The sequence below is a fragment of the Aquarana catesbeiana genome, linkage group LG03 (assembly GCF_042186555.1).
Source record: "Aquarana catesbeiana isolate 2022-GZ linkage group LG03, ASM4218655v1, whole genome shotgun sequence".
Lineage (NCBI taxonomy): Eukaryota > Metazoa > Chordata > Amphibia > Anura > Ranidae > Aquarana > Aquarana catesbeiana.
Genome location: NC_133326.1, coordinates 365,811,246 through 365,834,486, shown reverse-complemented (window position 1 = coordinate 365,834,486; position 23,241 = coordinate 365,811,246). Strand labels below are relative to the sequence as shown.

The following is a 23,241-nucleotide window of genomic DNA, read 5'->3' as shown; positions in this document are numbered from 1 at the left end:
TGCTTGACTGTAGGCAAGATACGCTTGCCTTTGTACCCCTCACCTGGTTTCCGCCACACACGCTTGACGCTATCTGAACCAAATGAGTTTATCTTGCTCTCATTAGAACACAGGACATGGTTCCAGTAATCCATGTCCTTAGTCTGCTTGTCTTCAGCAAACTGTTTGCGGGCTTTCTTGTGCATCATCTTTAGAAGAGGCTTCCCTCTGGGACGACAGCCATGCAGACCAATTTGATGCAGTGTGCAGAATATGGTCTGAGCACTGACAGGCTGGCTCCCCACCCCTTCTACATCTGCAGCAATGCTGGCAGCACTCATACGTCTATTTCCCAAAGACAACCTCTGGATATTTCAGGGTTTTGGCAATCTTCTTATAGCCTAGGCCATCTTTATGTAGAGCAACAATTCTTTTTTGAAGATCCTCAGAAAAAAACATCTTTGCCATGAAGTGCCATGTTGAACTTTCAGTGACCAGTATGAGAGAGTGAGAGCGATAACACCAAATTTAACACACCTGCTCCCCATTCTCACCTGAGACCTTTTAACACTAACGAGTCACATGACACTGGGGAGGAAAAATGGCTAAATGGGCCCGATTTGGACATTTTCACTTAGGGGTGTACTCACTTTTATTGCCAGCGGTTGGGACATTAATGGCTGTGTGTTGGGTTATTTTGAGGGGACAGCAAATTTACACTGTTATACAAGCTGTACACTCACTACTTTACATTGTAGCAAAGTATAATTTCTTCAGTGTTGTCACATGAAAACATGAAAAGATATAATAAAACATTTATAAAAATGCGAGGGGTGTACTCACTTTTGTGTATATACATATATATAGATGATTAGCAGCATAGCTTTACCTCATTCACTGAGCTAAGTGAAAATTCTATTTGCCTTGGCAAATTACTTGCATTATCTCAGAAAAGTATACATTACTTATTTTTAAAGGTATGATAAAGCATTAATAGTAAGCTGTTTTTTTCTCGCTCTGGAGGCATATCTTGACAAGCAGTACATTTAGCAGGGAATGTGTATGTGCTGTCCAAATCTGTTTTAAAACGTGTTTTACTTTACAATTAATAATGATGAAAGTAGTAATGGATCATATTTTTTTCTATATATTTAAGTTTGTTTACAGGTATAGATGTGCATAATACATTTTTGCAGCTATTCATTTCGTCAGTTAACAGAATTTTATCATTTATGCACAGTTTTTCAAAGCAAAAAAATAAATAAGCAAATGCATAAAAAAAGTATGGTTAACGTGCATGTAAAACCCAACAAAAAACTTTTCCTATTTGCTCCATTTTGGACAGTCCCATAAACCCTGGAAGCATGTTGTTCTATCTATTTGATAACTGAAAAAAACATGTTGATCAGAAATTTAGTGCTGTTATGTGCATACCTCTAGTGTTATCTCAAATATCTTATAATGGATTAAAGAATGTTTAGCCTTTATGTCTTAAGGCTCATACACACTATAAGAAAATCAGGCGAACATTTTCATCTGAGGAACGATCGTACAATTTTCTGATAGTGTGTACGCAGCTTTTGACAGCCGATTCTGACTTTGTGAACGAAAATTTTCGAAGGGACAAATGCTAAACGTTTTCTGATATGGGGAACAGAACAAACAATTTTATTTTAATGTGTACCATTTTTCATACGAGAAAAATCAGAAAAGAAAGACTGCGCATGATCAGAAACAATCAATAAAAAAAAGCCTTTGTCGTACAAGAATTTTCGTACATTATTTCCTTCCTCGGTTCTGACTTGCTGTGAAACAACGAGGAAAATCAGACGATCGTTTGCCCAATTTTCTTATAGTGTGTCTTTAGAGATCTAAGAGTGGGATTGTCAAAGTAGTTTAGTAAAAGACACTGGGCAGGGCTGATACCATTATGTTCACAAAAATACTGTGTTGTCAGCCCACAGGGCTTAGAAGTTGAGTGCACTTCTGACAGATCAGCAGGGTTTTCCTGTACTTGCAGGATCTTTCGAGGGATAAAGCACAGGAAAAGGTGTATGTGCTGCTTATGTCGGATTTTTTTTTGTTTTATTATTATTTTGCCTTGACATACGGTTTATGTAAACATATATTTTTTTACATTGCTAAGAACACGTTGTATTGGTGCTACATTTTGATATGGTACTCACTATACTCACTTATACACCTTATTAATGGTATGACTAAGAAGATGTAGGTTTATAATTTTCTCCAGGGGCATTGCTAGGTCTACAAAAGATCTGGGGCTAGAGCCCATAGCAACGTGGTAAAGAAAGTCATATGCTTGGGTGGGCATACACGTGTATATACATACCTTACAACAGGGTCCCCAGAGAGCCCCCTTACAGTAGGATCCCCAGAGAGCCCCCCTTACAGTAGGATGCCCAGAGAGCCTTCCCCTTGCATCAGGGTTCACAGAGAGCCTCCACCTTGCATCAGGGTCCCCAGAGAGCCTCCCCCTTAAATTAGGGTCCCCAGAGAGCCTCCCCCTTAAATCATGGTCCCCAGAGAGCCTCCCCCTGCATTAGGGTACCCAGAGAGCCCCCCACTTACATCAGGGTCCCCAGAGAGCCTCCCCTCCCCTTGGGGACCTCTGCAGAGACTCAGGGCTATGGGCCCCAGATTTGGGGCTATAGCCCCAAAAGCTACCCCCTAGCGACGCCACTGATTTTCTCCACAATCGACTTTATTTATGAAATTATCTAAAAGGTGACCCTTGCTAAACAAACTGCCACTCACACTCAAGTTTCTGTCCTAGAGGAAGATAAATTAAAGCGACTAAAGAGCCAATCTAGGAGCCAATGGGCAGCTTTTTGATGGATTGTACATTGTTTTCAATAATTTCTTTCACACTAGTGTAAAAATTTAATTTTTGACCTAAATGATCATATCAGTGAATGATCATTTTTTAACAAAAAATTTTGGACCCAACCACTTTTAGTCCAACATCTGAAATCATTAGAAAATACTTTTTTACATGTTATGCTTTATGTTATTTTCTAAAAACATTAGGGTGTTTCCAGTTCTCTGCTAACTTGTACAGCTAGCAATTTGATAATGTAAAAATTGTTGCTGCTTGAATTGGGCAACGAAGTTCATATTTTAAATGAGGTTAACTCAACACTTTACCTTATATATGACATATTTTAGTATAATTTTTAGCTTTTAGTTGCATATAAATTTTGAGTTTATGAAGTTTATGTAGTACAGAATACAATTAGGAAGTTTATATTTTTGCTAAGCACCAATCAGTAACTCAATAATGACTATGAGACTTACGCTTTTGTCTGTTTCATGGCTGCCAGAAAACAGAGGGTCACTTGCAAGTCTGTAGGAGGTACCATCTCTGAAGACACTTATTCTCTGAGCTGTCAGTCGAGCTGTTGGGTAAAACTGGGGATGAGCTTCTCCTGAGCTGAAGTAATGTTCCGAAGTCTCAAAACTGTCATGCAGAAAGCTATGGGGATATTCTTCATCTGGGGACTCCAGTTCCTGGCCATCTTCAAAGACCTGTTTCAATACTCGGCCACTGTATGCGGAAGAAATTTTAAATCTCACCTTCCGGGGTCTCTCTTCATATCTTTGGTTTAATTTCTTCTGAAGCTCATCCATAGAAAAGTTTTCCCTGTGTTATATTCATTTAATTCTTCAGTAAATACATATACCTGTGTGCGTAGTTGCAGCTTCCCTGTACGTTGTCTTTATTTGTTCCTGCAAATGATAAATAATTCACAAAAGGCTTGAGATCCTCTCATGTAACTTCAGACCCACCACCACCTTATTAAGTATTAATAAATGCTCATGAAAGAAGTAATCGTATATACATGGTGATTAATGCGGCACCTTTTCCTCTGCTTACTTTAGGTGAGTCAGTTTACAAACACATCAGAAGCAACAGGCCAAATATGAAATAAAGCTTTTATTTACAGGACTATGGCCAGAAAATCAATTCTTGTATGCTGGATACAGTAGAATTTCTGCAAGGCATTTCCTACCTGTTATGTTGCTTTTAAATTTGAGCCTCAGTGGCAGGCTCTGTTCATTTAAGGACCTACAAACCGACTTCCACCTCCCCCCCACGATGCAATTTTATTACGTTCAACTCAGACACGCAGTTCGTGTTCATGGTTTGGCCACGGACTGGACTTTGTCTCCCATGCCCGTGTTTAGGTATGTTCAATCAGTAATGGACACGAAAGGCTTTATTTCCACCTGTTATGGTATGCTATTGCCTTCTTATTTGGAAAGCTACTTGTGCCAAACATAAGTGGGAGCAGGATGTAGGCCCAATAGAAGAAGAACTTAGGGACAATGCCCTAGATTCAGTTCTACATTACTCCCTTAACATCGCCCAGAGACTTTCGCAACTTTTCAGTGTGCTTAGAGTTCATTACACCCCTTTGAAATTACACTGCATGGGTATTCTGCAGACATCTCTATGTGCTAGGTGTGCCGCAGTGGCTGGGCACCTTATCCGTCAGTAAACGCTATTTCTGATTTAAAAATGTAATAAAAATTGAGCTTCATTTACACCTTTTGAACATAGTGCCAAAGTGATTTGTTTCCTGTGTTCTATCTATGCCCAGGTGTTAAAATTTGTGGCCTGTATTTTGCTGAATTAAGCCTAAACCAAAGCTAACTCGGAATGAACAAGCTGCATGTAATGCCCCGTACACACGGTCGGATTTTCCAAAGGAAAATGTGCGATCAGAGCATGTTGTCGGAAAATCCGACCGTGTGTGGGCTCCATCAGACTTTTTCCATCGGATTTTCCGACACACAAAGTTTGAGAGCAGGCTATAAAATTTTCCGACAACAAAATCCGATTGAGTCAATTCCGACCGTGTGGGGACAATTCCGATGCACAAAGCGCCACGCATGCTCAGAAGAAATTCCGAGACGGAACAGCTCGGTCTGGTAAAATTAGCATTCGGAATGGATAAAGCACTTTCATCACGCTGCAGTGTTTAAAATTGTTTAATACAGCGCACTCTCTTCTTCTTTATAATGCAGGAAGAACGAAGTAGTTTTGCTGCTGATATTCACACAGACTTCTCACAAACTTATTTCTTTATTATTTATCGTGATTCCCTCAATAATTATGATTTGTCACATCTGACAAAAAATCTATATCATCTTTTTTTTTTTTTTTTTTTTTTTTGTTTGTATTTTTTTCAAGGCTGAACTTGTTTTTTTTTTTTTTTTAGTTATTTAACATCCAGAATATTTTTGTGTGTGATTTGTGTGTCAAGTTACCACAACACCATTATTATCTTGTATTATTTAACCACTAGGCGTCCGCGCTATAGCCGAAAGACGGCTACAGCGCGGACTCCAATTGCCGGGAGGGTGTCCCTGGACGTCCTCCCTTTTACTTCCGCGTTGCGCGCTCCCGCGGGCGCGCATCGGGGAAGTTTTGTGCTGGCCGTGTCCCTCGGACACAGCAAGTCACAGATCGCCGTAAACAGCCAATGACAGCGGCCGTTTACAGTGCGATCGCTCTGCCAATGAGAGAGGATCTCATATGTAAACATATGAGATCCTCTCTCATTGCCGGCTCTCCCTTCTCACACAGAGACAGCGTGTGAGGAGGGAGAGCGGAACCGCTGCGGCGGTGAGTAAACAGAAAAAAAAAAAAAACGAAAAAAAAAGTGTCAGCACAGTTATCTGCCCCAGCCATCTGCCCCTGCCATCTGCCCCAGCCATCTGTCCCCAGTGCCATCTGCTCCTGCCATCTGTCCCCAGTGCCATCTGCTCCTGCCATCTGTCCCCAGTGCCATCTGTCCTGCCATCTGTCCCCAGTGCCATCTGTCCTGCCATCTGTCCCTGCTGTCATGTCCCTGCCATCTGTCCCCACTGCCATCTGTCCCCAGTGCCACGTATAAATGCCATCTGTCATCAGTGCCACATAGTGCCATCTGTCATCAGTGTCACGTGTCATCAGTGCCACGTATCAGTGCCATCTGTCATCAGTGCCACGTATCAGTGCCATCTGTCATCAGTGCCATATATTAGTGCCATCTGTCATCAGTGCCACGTATTAGTGCCATTTGTCATCATCGTCACGTGTCATCAGTGCCACATATTAGTGCCATCTGTCATCAGTGTCACGTGTCATCAGTGCCACGTATTAGTGCCATCTGTCAGTGCCATGTATTAGTGCCATCTGTCATCAGTGCCACGTATTAGTGCCATCTGTCATCAGTGTCACGTGTCATCAGTGCCACGTATTAGTGCCATCTGTCAGTGCCATGTATTAGTGCCATCTGTCATCAGTGCCACGTATTAGTGCCATCTGTCATCAGTGCCATGTATTAGTGCCATCTGTCATCAGTGCCACGTATTAGTGCCATCTGTCATCAGTGCCACGTATTAGTGCCATCTGTCATCAGTGCCATGTATTAGTGCCATCTGTCATCAGTGTCAGTGCCACGTATCAGTGCCATCTGTCATCAGTGCCACATCAGTGCCACGTATCAGTGCCATTTGTCATCAGTGCCACGTCAGTGTCACATGTCATTGTCCTGGTTCTCCAGGGCCTTCAAAAGTGTAATAGGTAGTCAACAAATTCGATGTGTAATTTATGCTTCTAGAACACGTGATGGCGCTCCCTGCATGTTGGGCCTCTCTATGTGGCCAGGCAGTGAAAAAGTCCCACACACGTGGTATCGTAATACTCAGGAGGAGTAGCAGAATGTATTTTGGGGTGTCATTTGTGGTATACACATGCCATGTGAGAGAAATAACCTAATACAATGACAATTTTGTGGGGGGGAAAAAAAAAAAAAATCTTCATTTTGCAAAGAATTTTGGGAAAAAATGACAACATCAAAAACCTCACCATGCATCTTACTAAATACCTTGGAATGTCTACTTTCAAAAAAGGGGTCATTTGGGGGGTATTTGTACTTTCCTGACTTGTTCGGGTCACAAGAAATGAGATAGGCCGTCAGTACATCAGGTGTGATCAATTTTTTATGATTTGCACCATAACTTGTAGAGTCTCTAACTTTCACAAAGACCAAATAATATCCACTAATTTGGGTTATTTTTACCAAAGATATGTAGCATTATAAATTGTGGCCAAAATTTATGAAGAAAAATTACTAATTTGCAAAATTTTATCACAGAAACAAAGAAAAATGCGTTTTTTTTCAAAATTTTCGGTCTTTTTTCATTTATAGCGCAAAAAATAAAAAACCCAGAGGTGATCAAATACCACCAAAAGAAAGCTCTATTTGTATGAAAAAAAGGACAAAAAATTCATTTGGGTACAGTATTACATGACTGAGTAATTGTCATTCAAAGTGTGAGAGCACTGAAAGCTGAAAATTGGTCTGGTCACGAGGGGGGTTTAAGTGCCCAGTTGTCAAGTGGTTAATCTCAAAAAGATTGCTTGGTGTTGGTGTCTCTTGTTAATTTCACATTGTATTTTTGAAATGGACCTGCTTCCTCACAAACAAACTGTTCTTTTTGACGGAAAACACACATAGGCGAGTATAATTGAAACCAAAAAACCTTTATTAAGGGCTCATAACAAAACAAATTGGGAGGCAACGCTGGAGAAACAGCAGAAATTGGTGAAGCCTTTGACCCCCAGAGCACACATCAATTATTTTACTGCAAAATTGGTGGCCTGAGGAGTCCTTATCTAAGGGAGTGCAGTCTGGTCCAGAAGTCCCAGAGATCCTGAAAGCAGCAGATGACATGTATGTCCCCAGGCTGTGGTCATACAAAAGACTGCATCTTTTGCCAGACCAGACTGAACCCAGGTCATCACTCTCTGGTCTTCCTTCCACGCTTCCTTCCACGCTGTGGCTGTGGTGGTGTAGTTGTGGCACGGAGGAGGAGGAGGGGGAGGAGGAGGAGGATGGTCCAACTCACTCAGGTGGGTATTGGGTGTGATTTCGCCCCTCACCCCCTTAGTTAAGACTTTATAAAGAAGGTCCTCACACAGCTGGCGTTGGCCCTCCTGCATGCCCTGCAGTTTGGTGGTAGCCATGCAAGCAAAGGCCTCTTCAGGAGTGGGGGTGGCTCTGAGGGACGCAGAAGCCTCCTGAATCAGCCTGAGTGCTGAATCCTGTAAGTGACTCCCCTTCCTGGGTCTTTTGGTTGGAAGGCGGAGGGGAGGAACCTGCGATTCTGTCAGGCTCCTACTGGGCCCAGGCTTCTCCTGGCTGCCACTTAGCCCTGCCTCCTCCTGGCTGCCACTTAGCCCCGCTTCCTCCTGGCTGCCACATTCCACAGCCTCCTTCTGTGTGGCACACTCCACAGCCTCCTCCTGGCTGAGGTCTTCCTGTGTATGAAAAAGGGACATAGTTTTAGTTTTTTCTTCATCAATCACACACAATTTTCATCTCATGACTGTTGCAAATTGAATGTTAACAAATATAACAGACTATCATTCTGAGCCCAGCATTTTTCATTCTTGTCCCAATTATTTTTGCCCACTACTGTCTATTGATATGTAAAACACTTTCTTAATTCAGCAATTAGTGATCAATAATAACATCTAGTAAACATCATTTATTTATTGCCCAGAAATCTGTAGAAGAATGCTATACCTGGCTCCAGCTGGGCTCCTCCACTTCTTCCTGGCTGGAAGTCCCAGGTTGGACATCGGAAGCCTCAGCTGGGGTGGAAGGAAGAGTGGAAGGAAGAGTTGAGAGGGATTCCCTGACTCCAGTCTGGTCTGACAGAAATCGCAGTCTCTCATAGTACCACAGCCTGGGGACATAAATGTCATCTACTGCAGCTCCGGATCTCTGGGAATCCGTGACCTTCTTGCGCTCCCTAAGATAAGTGCTTCTCAGGCCACCAATTTTGGCTTTTAAATAGGGGATGGTTGCCGTGGGGACCACCGGCTTCACCAACTCCAGCAGTTTCTCCAGCGCTGTCTGCCTCTTTTGTTTATGATTATAATGTTTGACCTGCCATAGACAGGGCAGCTCCCTGTACTTGTCTATGAACAGGGGGAGGAAGTTGTGTTCATTGAAGCCATCCATTTTATCTGCAATACACAAGACAAACCCTAATGCCAGGTGAAACTCTCCTAATCTTGTTACAATATAGGCCTCAATCTAGAAGCAGTATAGGCCCAAGTTTTGATCTTACCTTCGTTATCACGATCGGTGCCTCCGATACTCCTTCCTCCGCTCACAGATTGTATGTACTACGCACGCGTGTTATGCTTTATAGACACTGCGCATGCGTGAAACTCCGCCCGCCCCTGACGTTCTTTCTAGTCTATCCCCCGCCCCTTCTCTTTCGGTGCACTGGGGGAAGAGCACATGGCGGGGACACAGCAGGTGCGTGCTAATTACAGCAACGAGGAGGAGTAGGAAGAGGAAAGCCCAGAGCCTGAAACGTCCAGATCCCGGAGAAGACGATTTAAGGCCTCAAATATGTCCTTTGTGGAGATGGTGGAGATGGTCGACATCCTGAAGAAGGCCGACTATGACGGGAAGTATGGACCTTACCCCAACCCCAATGTCCGAAAGGCCAAGATAATGGCAAAAGTGGTCAAGAGTCTGCACCGGAATTTCGGGGCACGACGTTCGAAAGATAAGCTCAGGAAGCGGTGGTCGGACCTGAAATTAAGAGAGCATGAGCAGTACAGAAGGATCCGGAGAGTGCTGCAAAAAAGTAAGTAGTTGTCCTGTGTTCCTATTCTTTATGTTTATTACGTTCGTGCTGCTCCATGTGCTTTTCTTAACTGTTGTCCAGTTTAAAATGTCAAATTTCATGTTCATGTGCACATTATTCGTTCGTATAAAACATTGTTCGTTCGGCCTAGAAAACGCCATTGTTTTGGCCATATGCATTTGCCAACATTTTTTATGGCCTACTTGTCTGAAAATAATTTGGTTGTGTAGATGGGTTTGTAACTAGAATGAAATGCAAACTAGATTCTGTGTAAGGAGAGTACACTCAGCAGTTTTCACATCTGGACGCTGGAGCACTAGTGTGGGACACAAGAACACACTTTTTATTAGGGGGCCCCACACAGGTGCTCCAGTGTATACTATAGGGGTGTCTTCATCTGTGAAGCTTGTACTAAACAGGTAAAGTATTGAAGCTTGACAAAGGACAATAAAAATTCTACATCTTGGAACTCTGCCAAAACAGACAATTGTACCTCACTTCCAAGCAATGTTTCATATTCCGATTTCTGCCATCAAATATCTGTGTGCTAAGTATCCCTATTTTTTTTACATAAGGGATAAAAGATTTGGAGGACACCCCTCATCTGAGGAGACCAGAGACCCCACACCTCATGAAGAAGTGGAGACCCACCCAAGCCAAGCAGAGCAGGAGGAGGAAGGAGACGTGGTGGAAATTGTCACCACAACAGGTGAGTGTCTGCGACCACAGGCTCAGGTAAGAGATGGATGCCGGCAGATTTATAATACATGGTGTGTTTTTGTTTCTATCTTTTTAGGTGATCGTGATGTTATGGATCCAGGGCATTTCACCTCAGAAAGTGCACAGATCCTGATCGGGGAGATCATGGGGTATAATAGGGACTTGGAAAACATCCAGAAAAGCATCAATGATGTTCAAAAAAAATTAAGAACATAATTGATGTTTTAGGGAGAGTTTAAAACCCCTCGAAATCCCTTTGTTTTATTGTGCTTTTTGTGAGCTAAAACTTTTGAACATTTTTTGACATATTTGTGAAAAGCCAAATTTTGAAGATGCACACAGTGTGTCAACATGTGCTATCTGCCATCACGGGAGATCAATGTAGGCGTTTTGGGGGTGCAACCCCTTCCTCAATAATAAAGTAGCTGTGAGGAAGGGGTTGCACCCACAAAACACGTCCCTTGATCCCCCATGATGGCAGGTAGCACATGTTGACATTCGGCAATTTGTGTGCATCTTCAAAATTTGGCTTTTCCTGGGGTGACTTCACCCCATCTGAACACAATATCAAACACAGTTTGTAAATACTCATGTCCGATATTGCCTTCAAGTTCTACCAAATGTGAACTTTGTAAGTTCAAGATTTGTGTCTTTCTTGTTGGTTTTAAACATGCCTGTTTTATCTTAAATGGACATTTCTACTTTTTCTAATGTGACCCCAAAAATTGTTATACAGCAAACATGTTGGTTTGTTTTAAAAACCTTTTCTAAATGCACATGTGATTGTGCTGGTATTAAAAAGATTGATAATCAAGAATGTGTGGATTATTGTTTCAACGCTCCAAAACTTTTGTTGTGCTCTAATTGGTGTTTTCAGTGACAATGGGGGTTATTTCCTAAGGGAAAATACACTTTGCACTACAAGTGCAGTTTCAAGTGCACTTGTAGTGCAAAGTGTCTTTGCCTTTAGTAAATAACACCCAACAATGCTTTGTTATGTTACACAATCATGCCATTTCACCACATTTCTGTCAGGGTCAGCTAAAAGAAACACAAGCAGTAAATGTCACCAAAGATTTTAGTAGTTAAATTTTTTTTTTTTTAAAAAGGTTTCAGACATTGTCTGGCATATTGATAGCCCCCCTACCCGCAAAGTATTGAAGGTATCTTAGACGGACATCACGGGCACTCGGGGGGGCAAGCCAGGACGGCCACTTTCAAGTGCCGTCAGGGTTGGTTCATTTTGAATTTCAGCCTCAGGACCAACTGAGCCTGCATAGTTGGCAGAATGTTGCCGTAAAAAGTTGTGTAGAACACAGCACGCCAGGATGATGTGATTCAGTTTGTACTCCGCCATGTGTATGGGTGTAAGAAATAGGCGGAACCGGCTGGCCATGATTCCAAACATATTCTCCACCACTCTTCTGGCTCTGGCCAGCCGGTAATTAAAAACCCTCTGGTCCGGGGTGGGGGTCCTCATCGGGAATGGCCGCATAAGATGGTCCCCATCGCAAACGCTTCATCCGCTACGAAGACGAATGGGAGTCCTTCCACATTGTCTTCTGGAGGTGGCAAGTCCAAGCTGCCATTCTGGAGACGCCTGTAGAACTCCGTCTGGGCGATGACTCCACCATCGGACATCCGGCCATTCTTCCTAAGTCCATATACGGGAACTCATAAGTAGCCGACACCACCGCCAACATCACAATACTATTGAACCCCTTATAGTTGAAATAGTATGACCCCAAGTTGGGTGGTGGGACAATGTGGACGTGTTTCCCATCAATTGCCCCCCCACTCAGGCAGGTTCAATGGGACCCAACACAAATCCCCCCACGGTGGACACGGGGGATTATGAACAAACTCTAGTTTAATGGAAGGTAAAAATTATGTAATCATATAATGAAAAACTAAGATATAGGGGGAGTGCACACCCAGGTGGAAAGGAAGATGGAGTGGGGGGTGGTGGCAGCGGTGAGAACAGTAAGGGGGAAGAAGGGGGAAGAGGGGGGAAAGAAGGGGGAAAAAGGAGGGGGGCATGTTGGTGGGGGGAAAAGGAGGGAAAAGGAAGGGGAGGGAAGGATGGGTAGGTAGTGGGGAGGAGTGAAATGGGACGGGTCGGGAAGGGGGGGGAGGAAAACAGTGGAAAAGGAAGGGGAAGGGAGGGGGAAAAAAAAAAGGGAAGGAAAGATGTAGGGAAGGGAAGGGGAGGGGGGAAGAGGGAGGGAGGGAGAAGGAGGGGGAAGGGGGGGAGGGGTTGTTGATGTGAGAAAAGGGGAGAAAAAAGGGGGGGAAGGGGGGGAGGGAAAGGAAGGAAGGGGGGAGGGGGAAGGGGGAAAAAAAGGGGGGAGAGGGGAAAAGGGCCAATGAAGGGGGGACGGGAGGGGAAGGGACAGGACGTGAGGAATAGAAGGTAGAAGGGGGAAGGTAAGAGGTGATGGATAGGGAGTGGTAGGACACAGAAAGGGAAGAGAGTACCGAAGGAACGCCCAGGGGATGAAAGTGATGTGAATATATTAATAGGGAGGACTGAAGAGATAACAAACTGACACTCACCGGGTGGTCAGTGAGCCAGAAATAAGCGCATGAGCTAAATATGATGAATTGTGCTCGGAGGCCAGCAGCATCAATGAGTAGCATAGGAGTAGTCCTGAATTCAATTGTTGAACCCTAGGGTTTTGGGGTTACAATGATGCTAGGCAAAATAAAGCATGGCAGCCTCATCTAAAAGATAAAATGAAAGAGTATGACCAGCATGGAAAGGATCATGGTTCCAAGGGTCAGAGGTCAAGAAGGATGATAGAAAGAGCAAGCAAGAAATACATTGAAGGGTAGGGGGAGGAGACAGGAAGAACCTGCAAGGCTGGCAGGGGTGTAAGATATAGGAAAGGGGGAAGAGAGACACATATGAGTGGAGAGGGAATTCACATCCCTGCGAGGATCGCAGGGGCATGTGAGACCTTGAGGCAGGGGCACACTGACCTTGAGAACGATGATCCATCCATACAGCTCGGCGAATAGGGTCCGTACAAGCTCGAACAGCGGTCCCATCAGGGCCGCTATAAGGGCTCCCCAACCCGGAAGTTAGCGCACGACAGCGTGGGCGGCGTCTGACGTAACCGGGTCTGTTTGTCCGCACTGCGCAGGTGCACGGGACCCGTGCTACTGCGCAAGCGCGCTGATGTCAGAAGGAATCTCGATCCAAGACATACAGTGCAAGCAGAAACACACAGGACTACAAGGGCAAACACATGTCCGCCGGGGGGAGACGAGACAAGGATCCTGCATGGCACCACAACCACTGAGAGGGGGGGGGAGATAGATAGATAGTCCTCTTACAGCAATAGATAACGGAATATTATTAAAAAAGGGGATACAAATAAATTGTGAAGAGGAATTTACTAGAAGGTTATCTCTGGGGATATCACCCCGAGACTGTCACCAATCCCAACACAAATAAACAGGTCAATCGCAGAGTGAAGTGTCAGTGGGACAATAGGACAATGCAATAATGAAAGAGAAAAAAAAGTATTAATTCCCATCAAAGGTAGGGAGGGATGGGGGAAGGAAGGCGGGGGAGGGGGGGGCAGGGGAGGAAAGAATGCAGGACATGGGAAAGGGGGAAAGGGAGGGGAAGGAAAAGGGGGGAAAAGGAGGGGAGGCTGGGGGGGGGAACCACGGGGAGGGAAGGGGGGAGAGGGGAAGGGGGGGAGAGAAAGGGAATAAATTAGGAAGAGTCACAAGAAGGATCACAAAATTATCACAAAAAAGGTTTGTAAGATACCATTTCATTGAGGCCAGGAGGGAGGGTGGCATTAAGCCGCTCTATCCATAAGGTTTCCCTCTGGAGGACTGTACGGTCCCAGTCACCTCCCCTGGGATTGGGTTGCACCACCTCGAGGACAGAAAATTGAACAACAGATTTATCAAATCTGTGATATAAACCAATGTGTCTGCCGATCGTAGTCAATTTACCATTCTCGGAATAATAAAGGTGATCACCAATCCTCTGTCTGAATTCTCGAATGGTTTTTCCAACGTAAAAAGCTTTACAGGTACATAACATCAAATAAATCACCCCTCTCGTACCGCAATCAGCAAAGGTTCACGGGAAAAAAAGTTCTCCGTTAGGTAAAATGAACTGCTTGCCCTCGCGAACCCAAGCACAGCGGGGGCAGTCCCAACATCTGAATGTACCGTTAGGTCCTATTCTAGGGAGTTTTTCGGAAGTATAGTGGCTGGAAGTCAGTTGGTCCCGCAGGGAACGAGCCCTGCGGAACACCAATTCCGGGACAGACCGTACATATTTAGCTAGGATATGATGCTCAGCCAGAAAATGCCAGTTGTTGGATAAGATGTTACGAAGTACGTTATGTTGTGCTGAGTAAGTAGTAATGTACCTAACAGAATCCTTTGAGGGGGGGTTTTTTGACGGTTAAATAATAAGGAATTCCGAGGACGTGACAAAGCTCTGTTGAATGCTTTTCTAAGGTTGGTAGAGGAATATCCTCATAAAAGTAGACGTTCACGCAACGCCTTGGCCTGCAGTCTGAAGTGGCTCTCAAGCGTACAGTTTCTGCGCAAGTGCAGATATTGTGCGTAGGGTATGCTGCGCACCAGTGGACTAGGGTGAGCACTGGTGGCAAAAAGTAGGGTATTGCCGGCCATAGGTTTACGGTAAAGGTCCGTACCTAAGGTACCATCTTGTTGTTTCATGATGTTAAGATCTAGAAATGAAATTTGGTCCGTATCAATCTTAAAGGTGAACTTAAGGTTTAGGTCATTGATGTCCAACTCATGAAGGAACTGCAAAAGTTTGTCCCTAGGTCCAGTCCTTACCAATAGTAGGTCATCAATGAAATGGTACCACAAAAGGATATCATCTAGGAATTCTGTGTATCTATCATCCGAATGGATGTGCCTCTCCCAACCGCCTAAATAGAGGTTGGCGTAGGCTGGGGCGCAGGATGTCCCCATGGCGACTCCTTGTGTTTTGTATCAAAAGAGTATATTTTGCGCTAACCATATGTAAGAAAACAACAAATCGGTGCAGCTGCTCGTGTAAGTCAAAAATACAAAAAGGACCCAAACAAAATAACAAAAAAATACAAGCGCGCCACCAATAACTATGTATCTTGATACAATGTATACAACTACATTTCCATGATTCACCATTATTCTTGTGAAGAAATGTTTAAAAAAAATAGATACATTTTTCAAACTAGCTGAAATATCTTGTTTGTGCAAAGTGTTTATATGTCACAAATAAGGACCAACTAATTTACTCCATTTACTTTTACTTATACCAATGGGTTAAACGAATAACTATTCAAATAGTGAAATATAAGTAAAAAGTTACTAAGTGCCTATTAAAACTGGTGCTTATGTGAAAAAAATCAATTGTATAGATCTATGCATTCATAATCTTTCAACACACCAATTAAATTATTACTTGTTCCTCTTTAAAAAAAATAGCAGAAACAAACACCCTTGTGATGTGTCATAAAAGATAAAGTCCATATGAGGATATCTTGTATTGTAGATCAATCATGAATCTTCTGCTTTGGAACAAACAAATAAATGATCTTCCTGCTATAGGTAAAGTAGAAATGCTCGCTTACCGAATCTGTAGGATCTCAAATTATAGAGATCTTAAAGGCTTGTTGCATTCGCCTGCCGGCATCTGTGATCTCCACCTGGGTAGTAATCCAGAAAGTTTTTCCTGTTTTTCTTCAATGGAATAACCAACAGACACTTTCTTTGGATTCAGGTGTTAAACTTCCACAGCTGTGGGAGGGAAGGTCAATTATCTTCCCTCAATCCTCCACACATCCAGACCCCTCAATGAAAACAAAACGGGGGAAACTCCATAGTGTAGATGTAAAAATTTATTAAAAGTCACTTGTAATTCCACAGCAATTGCACACAGCACTGAGAACACAGCATTTCGGAAACTGCAAGCCAAAAGTCAAATCAAATTGCACAGCAACATCACCGCAAATAGTGCACAGCAAAGGGAACTGGATAAACATATTTCACAGGCAGCAGAGGGTTGAGCCTTCTCACTGCATAGGGAAAAAATGAATAAAACGTGATGGCATCACAGCCACTTGCTCCATCCGACGCACGTTTCCCCTCAACAGGCTTCCACTTGTGTTTGCAAAAACAACTGATTGTTAAAGGTGAAATAATTTTTCGTTAGAATAAAATGTAATAATGCAAGCACAAAATGATTAAGGGGCCATGTGGTAGTATCCTGCTCAAAAAGAAAGGAACCAGCCGTCCGTATGCCCTGCTCGTGGGGGATACTAGAGTAAAGTGCCTCAATATCGACAGCCACGAGCAGGGCATCAGGAGGGATCTGGATTCCTTCAAGGCGTTGCAATAGATCGGTGGTGTCTCTAATATAGGACGGGAGGCTGCGAACATGTGGCATCAGAAATAAACTTACTAGCGTTATCGGTTAAAGAACCTATCCCCGAGACTATGGGTCTTCCTGGGGGGGTTCAGACATTTTTGTGAGTCTTGGGCAGGGAATAAAAGGTAGGGACACGGGGGAATTTGGGGACCAGGAACTCCAACGTATCTTTGTCAATGAGGCCTGCAAGGAAGGCCTCAGTGCAAAGGACTTGGAGTTCCTGTGCAAAGGACGACACATGGGATTGGGTGATGGGTAGGTACCAATTACGGTTATTAAGGATGGCCAGGCACATGGATTGATATTGACTGTGTGTCATTAGGACGATGTTACCGCCCTTAGCAGACTGTTTTATGGCGACATCAAAGCGTCTCTGCAAGGATTGGAGTGCTTTAGTTTGGCTGGGGTTGAGGTTGGAGGGAAATTCAGGCCATTGTTGTTTTTTAAGGTCTCTGATAGTAGCTTGAAGGAAGGCCCAGATCTCCGGACAAGTGTTGAGGTCTGGGAACCTACGAGATCGTAGTCGAAAAGGTTTAGATCATGGTACTTGGTTGGGGATGACAGTCCGACTGGAGGGATTAGGTGCAGGATTGTGGCAAGAGGGGGTCCCCGAAGAGGACACTCTCTGAGAAGGATCAGTAGGGGGCCGGGCATCCTGGGAAGGTCCCAGGTCTCCCGTGTCCCCCTCATCATATAGGAGCATGAGATCATTGAGGTTGGTGTCACGTGGGGGGTGTTCTGTGAAGGTTGTGAGGATTTCAGGATATACGTGTCTAGGTTGCTCTGTTGCTTCTTTAGGTCTAAAAAAATTGCATCTTCATTTATTTTAGTATACTTATTTGCCATGATAGCTGAACTAAGAACTTTCGGAATGGTGCCATGTAGTGTAGAATGGCCCACCGCCCCTTCCAAAGAGGCCGTGGTGTCGGCTGAGGTTTGTGTAGGGGGTGCACGTATAAATTTAGGACCTTTCGGGCCTTTTTTATCCTTTTTGGAATTCGTTGGTGGAGTACCTCCCCCATAACGAAGTCTTTTTCGCGAAGAATTGGTTGCTGGTGTAGCATTGGGATGAACATTGCTCTGAAGAGAAATGGTTGAAGATAGAGACAAATCAGATTCGGTATCCATAGTGGAATTCCTGGTGGTGATAGCTCGAGTACCACTCGTTATTTACTGTATTCAGTGTGGTATATATTCTTGATTTTATTATTGTATGTATTCACTATTTTTGTAATTTTGTATTGCAATCATTAAAATTTATATAATTTTTATGTTCTTTTCAACTGGAAGTTATTATCAAGTACCGAGATAGTCCCAATTCCCAACTCTGGGGGTGAATGCGTGAACAGGCAGCAGCAGCAACTGCCTCCACGCCTCCACCCCTATACCCCTTTCATTCTACAATATTGGGATGATGGTACCCATAACAGTTTTTTACTAATATGCAATTGAGGCTTCACTCTTTCCTTTAGTATACATAGGGTGGATAACACACTCACTTCCTCTTTTTTTGCATCCCTTGATGCATGGCAACATCAATTGATGCTTCCTTTTGAGTGCCTCTACATCTCATGTTTTCTCTATGATTGTTTTTTACTAACGTATTCCCTTGTCACCTCAACACAATTAAGGTCTCTTTGCTCTAGAACAGGGGTCTCAAACTGGTGGCCCTCCAGCTGTTGCAAAACTACAAGTCCCATGGGGCACTGCAAGGCTGACAGTTAAAAGCAAGACTCCCACAGGCAGAGGCATGATGGGACTTGTAGTTTTGCAGCAGCTGGAGGGCCGCGAGTTTGAGACCCCTGCTCTAGAAGAATCTGGCCATGGATGTCCTCGATTGGGTAGGCTTTATGACCAACCTTAAAACTGCATGCTTGAATGATCACAAAAAACTGAGGATGACATCAAAACGTTTTTCGCCAAGATGTTTAACTTACTTAAATGTAAATCGCATTTGCATTGGCACATTGAATATTTTAAAATGTATGTCACCGAGAATATTTGCCCTCTCGTCTTGAGAAGCCAAATATTTCCCACCATAAAAGATCCATCGGTGGACTTCAAAAAAACATGGGAGAATATCTTGACCAAATGCAGTCTTGACTTAATAAGACTTCTCATTACTCAGTACACCCACGATATGACTACCCTTGACAGCGATATTGAACGTCTCAATTCCGACTATTCTCACCTTGCAGATAATACTATGTTTAAAACTAAGTGGAAAGAGCTAAAAGAGCGCTTAGAAATAATGAATAAAGACATTATTGTCAAGAAACAAATCAAATTCGGTAAAGATAAGTCAGCTTTCACCGAGGGCCTAGCGTACTGTTGGTCCGGAAGGAACCAGGGTAGACGGGGTCCCCCTCGAGCTATCACCACCAGGAATTCAACTATGGATACCGAATCTGATTTGTCTCTATCTTCAACCCTTTCTCTTCAGAGCAATGTTCGTTCCAATGCTACACCAGCAACCAATTCTTCGCGAAAAAGACTTCGTTATGGGGGAGGTACTCCACCAACGAATTCCAAAAAGGATAAAAAAGGCCCGAAAGGTCCTAAATCTATACGTGGACCCCCTACACAAACCTCAACCGACACCACGGTCTCTTTGGAAGGGGCGGTGGGCCATTCTACACTACATGGCACCATTCCGAAAGTTCTTAGTTCAGCTCTCATGGCAAATAAGCATACTAAAATAAATGAAGATGCAATCTTTTTAGACCTAAAGAAGCAACAGAGCAACCTAGACACGTACGTCCTGAAATCCTCACAACCTTCACAGAACACCCCCCACGTGACACCAACCTCAATGTCATAAACCTTACTCCCTATGTGCTGACTGACGAGGAAACCTCGTTATTGCAGCTGGGCTTAGGCTTCTGCCCCCTTGATGCTCTCAGAGTCACTGAGACCATCAAGGACCTATACCTTATTTTCGACACCGATCGCACCAATCATAGCCTGGAGCGTGAGCTCACGGAGCGCACCAGACACTTCAGTATGGAGGAGTTTCGGGCGCTTCGCGATCTCATGCTCCTATATGATGAGGGGGACACGGGGGACCGGGGCCCTTCCCAGGATGCCCGGCCCCCTACTGATCCTTCTCAGGATCAGGATGCCCAGGCCCCCTACAATCCTGCACCTAATTCCTCCAGCCGGACTGTCATCCCCAACCAAGTACCACGATCTATACCTTTTCGACTACGCTCTCGTAGGTTCCCAGACCTCAACACTTGTCCGGAGATCTGGGCCTTCCTTCAAGCCACTATCAGAGACCTTAAAAAGCAACAATGGCCTGAATTTCCCTCCAACCTCAACCCCAGCCAAACTAAAGCACTCCAATCCTTGCAGAGACGCTCTGATGTCGTCATAAAACAGTCTGCTAAGGGCGGTAACATCGTCCTAATGACACACAGTCAATATTAATCCATGTGCCTGGCCATCCTTAATAACCGTAATTGGTACCTACCCATCACCCAATCCCATGTGTCGTCCTTTGCACAGGAACTCCAAGTCCTTTTGCACTGAGGCCTTCCTTGCAGGCCTCATTGACAAAGATATGTTGGAGTTCCTGGTCCCCAAATTCTCCCGTGTCCCTACCTTTTATTCCCTGCCCAAGACTCACAAAAATGTCTGAACCCCCCCCAGGAAGACCCATAGTCTCGGGGATAGGTTCTTTAACCGATAACGCTAGTAAGTTCGTGGACGCATTTCTGATGCCACATGTTCGCAGCCTCCCGTCCTATATTAGAGACATCACCGATCTATTGCAACGCCTTGAAGGAATCCAGATCCCTCCTGACGCCCTGCTCGTGGCTGTTGATATTAAGGCACTTTACTCTAGTATCCCCCACGAGCAGGGCATACGGACGGCTGGTTCCTTTCTTTTTGAGCAGGATACTACCACATGGCCCCTTAATCATTTTGTGCTTGCATTATTACATTTTATTCTAAAAAAAATATTATTTCACCTTTAACAATCAATTGTTTTTGCAAACACAAGGAGTCGCCATGGGGACATCCTGCGCCCCAGCCTACGCCAACCTCTATTTAGGTGGTTGGGAAGAGGCACATCCATTCGGATGATAGATACACAGAATTCCTAGATGATATCCTTTTGTGGTACCGTTTCATTGATGACCTACTATTGGTATGGACTGGACCTAGGGACAAACTTTAGCAGTTCCTTCATGAGTTGGACATCAATGACCTAAACCGTAAGTTCACTTTTAAGATTGATACGGACCAGATTTCATTTCTAGATCTTAACATCATTAAATAACAAGACGGTACCTTAGGTACGGACCTTTACCGTAAACCTACGGCCGGCAATACCCTACCTTTTGCCACCAGTGCTCACCCTAGTCCACTGGTGCGCAGCATACCCTACGCACAATATCTGCACTTGCGCAGAAACTGTACGCTTGAGAGCCACTTCAGACTGCAGGCCAAGGCGTTACGTGATTGTCTCCTTTTACGAGGATATTCCTCTACCAACCTTAGAAAAGCATTCAACAGAGCTTTGTCACGTCCTCGGAATTCCTTATTATTTAACCATCAAAAAAAAAAACCCTCAAAGGATTCCATTAGGTTCATTACTACTTATTTAGCACACCATAACTTACTTCATAACATCTTATCCAACAACTGGCATTTTCTGGCTGAGCATCATATCCTAGCTAAATATGTACGGTCTGTCCCGAAATTGGTGTTCCGCAGGGCTCGTTCCCTGCGGGACCAACTGACTTCCAGCCACTATACCTCCGAAACACTCCCTAGAATAGGACCTAACGGTACATTCAGATGTGGGGACTGCCCCCGCTGTCCTTGGGTTCGAGAGGGCAAGAGGTTCATTTTAACTAACGGAGAACTTTTTGTCCCGCGAACCTTTGCTGATTGCGGTACGAGAGGGGTGATTTATTTGATGTTATGTACCTGTAAAGCTTTTTACGTTGGAAAAACCATTAGAGAATTTAGACAGAGGATTGGTGATCACCTTTATTATTCCTAGAATGGTAAATTGACCACGATCGGCAGACACATTGGTTTATATCACAGATTTGATAACTCTGTTGTTCAGTTTTCTGTCCTCGAGGTGGTGCAACCCAATCCCAGGGGAGGTGACTGGGACCGTACAGTCCTCCAGAGGGAAACCTTATGGATAGAGCGACTTAATGCCACCCTCCCCCCTGGCCTCAATGAAATGGTATCTTACAAACCTTTTTTGTGATAATTTTGTGATCCTTCTTGTGACTCTTCCTAATTTATTCACTTCCCTCCCCCCCTTCCCCCCCTCCCCTCCCCCCCTTCCCTCCTCGTGGTTCCCCCCTCAGCCTCCCCTCCTTTCCCCCCCTTTTCCTTCCCCTCCCTTTCCCCCTTTCCCATGTCGCGCATTCTTTCCTACCCCTTCCCCCCCCCCCCTTCCTCCCCCCATCCCTCCCTACCTTTGATGGGAATTGTTACCTTTTTTTCTCTTTCATTATTGCATTGTCCTATTGTCCCATTGACACTTCACTCTGTGATTGACCTGTTTATTTGTGTTGGGATTGGTGACAGTCTCGGGGTGATATCCCCAGAGATAACCTTCTAGTAAATTCCTCTTCACAATTTATTTGTATCCCCTTTTTTAATAATATTCCATTATCTATTGCTGTAAGAGGACTCGCTCTCTCCCCCCCTCTCAGTGGTTGTGGTGCCATGCAGGATCCTTGTCTCTTCTCCCCCTGGCGGACATGTGTTTGCCCTGGCAGTCCTGTGTGTTTCTGCTTGCACTGTATGTCTTGGATTGAGATTCCTACTAACATCAGCGCGGGTCCCGTGCACCTGCACAGTGCGGGCAAACAGACCCGGTTACATCAGACGCCGCCCACGCTGGCGTGCGCTGACTTCCGGGTTGGGGAGCCCTTATAGCGGCCCTGATGGGACCGCTGTTCGAGCTTGTATGGACCCTATTCGCCGAGCTGTATGGATGGATCATCGTTCTCAAGGTCAGTGTGCCCCTGCCTTTCATGTGGGAAGCCTTCCTTTATCCCCTCACCCCGTTCCTTTCTCAGCGTCGGCGTGCCCCTGCAATCAGTGCAGGAATGCGCCCTCCACTATTCTCTGCAACTCCCCTATGTCTCACATGTCCCTACGATCCTCACAGGGATGTGAATTCCCTCTCCACTCATATGTGTCTCTCTTCCCCCTTTCCTATATCTTACACCCCTGCCAGCCTTGCAGGTTCTTCCTGTCTCCTCCCCCTACCCTTCAATGTATTTCTTGCTTGCTCTTTCTATCATCCTTCTTGACCTCTGACCCTTGGAACCGTGATCCTTTCCATGCTGGTCATACTCTTTCATTTTATCTTTTAGATGAGGCTGCCATGCTTTATTTTGCCTAGCATCATTGTAACCCCAAAACCCTAAGGTTCAACAATTGAATTCAAGACTACTCCTATG

General features: G+C 44.5%; 1 protein-coding gene across 1 annotated transcript in view; it reads right to left on the bottom strand.

The window, feature by feature from the left end:
* The window catches only part of GRXCR2 (glutaredoxin and cysteine rich domain containing 2), a 93,691-nt gene that overhangs the window by 46,240 nt on the left and 24,210 nt on the right, over positions 1–23,241 (bottom strand). The window contains exon 2 of the mRNA XM_073620628.1: positions 3,295–3,726. Coding sequence (XP_073476729.1) covers positions 3,295–3,627 — 333 coding nt within the window. The 5' untranslated portion in view covers positions 3,628–3,726. The remainder of the gene's footprint in view (positions 1–3,294; positions 3,727–23,241) is intronic.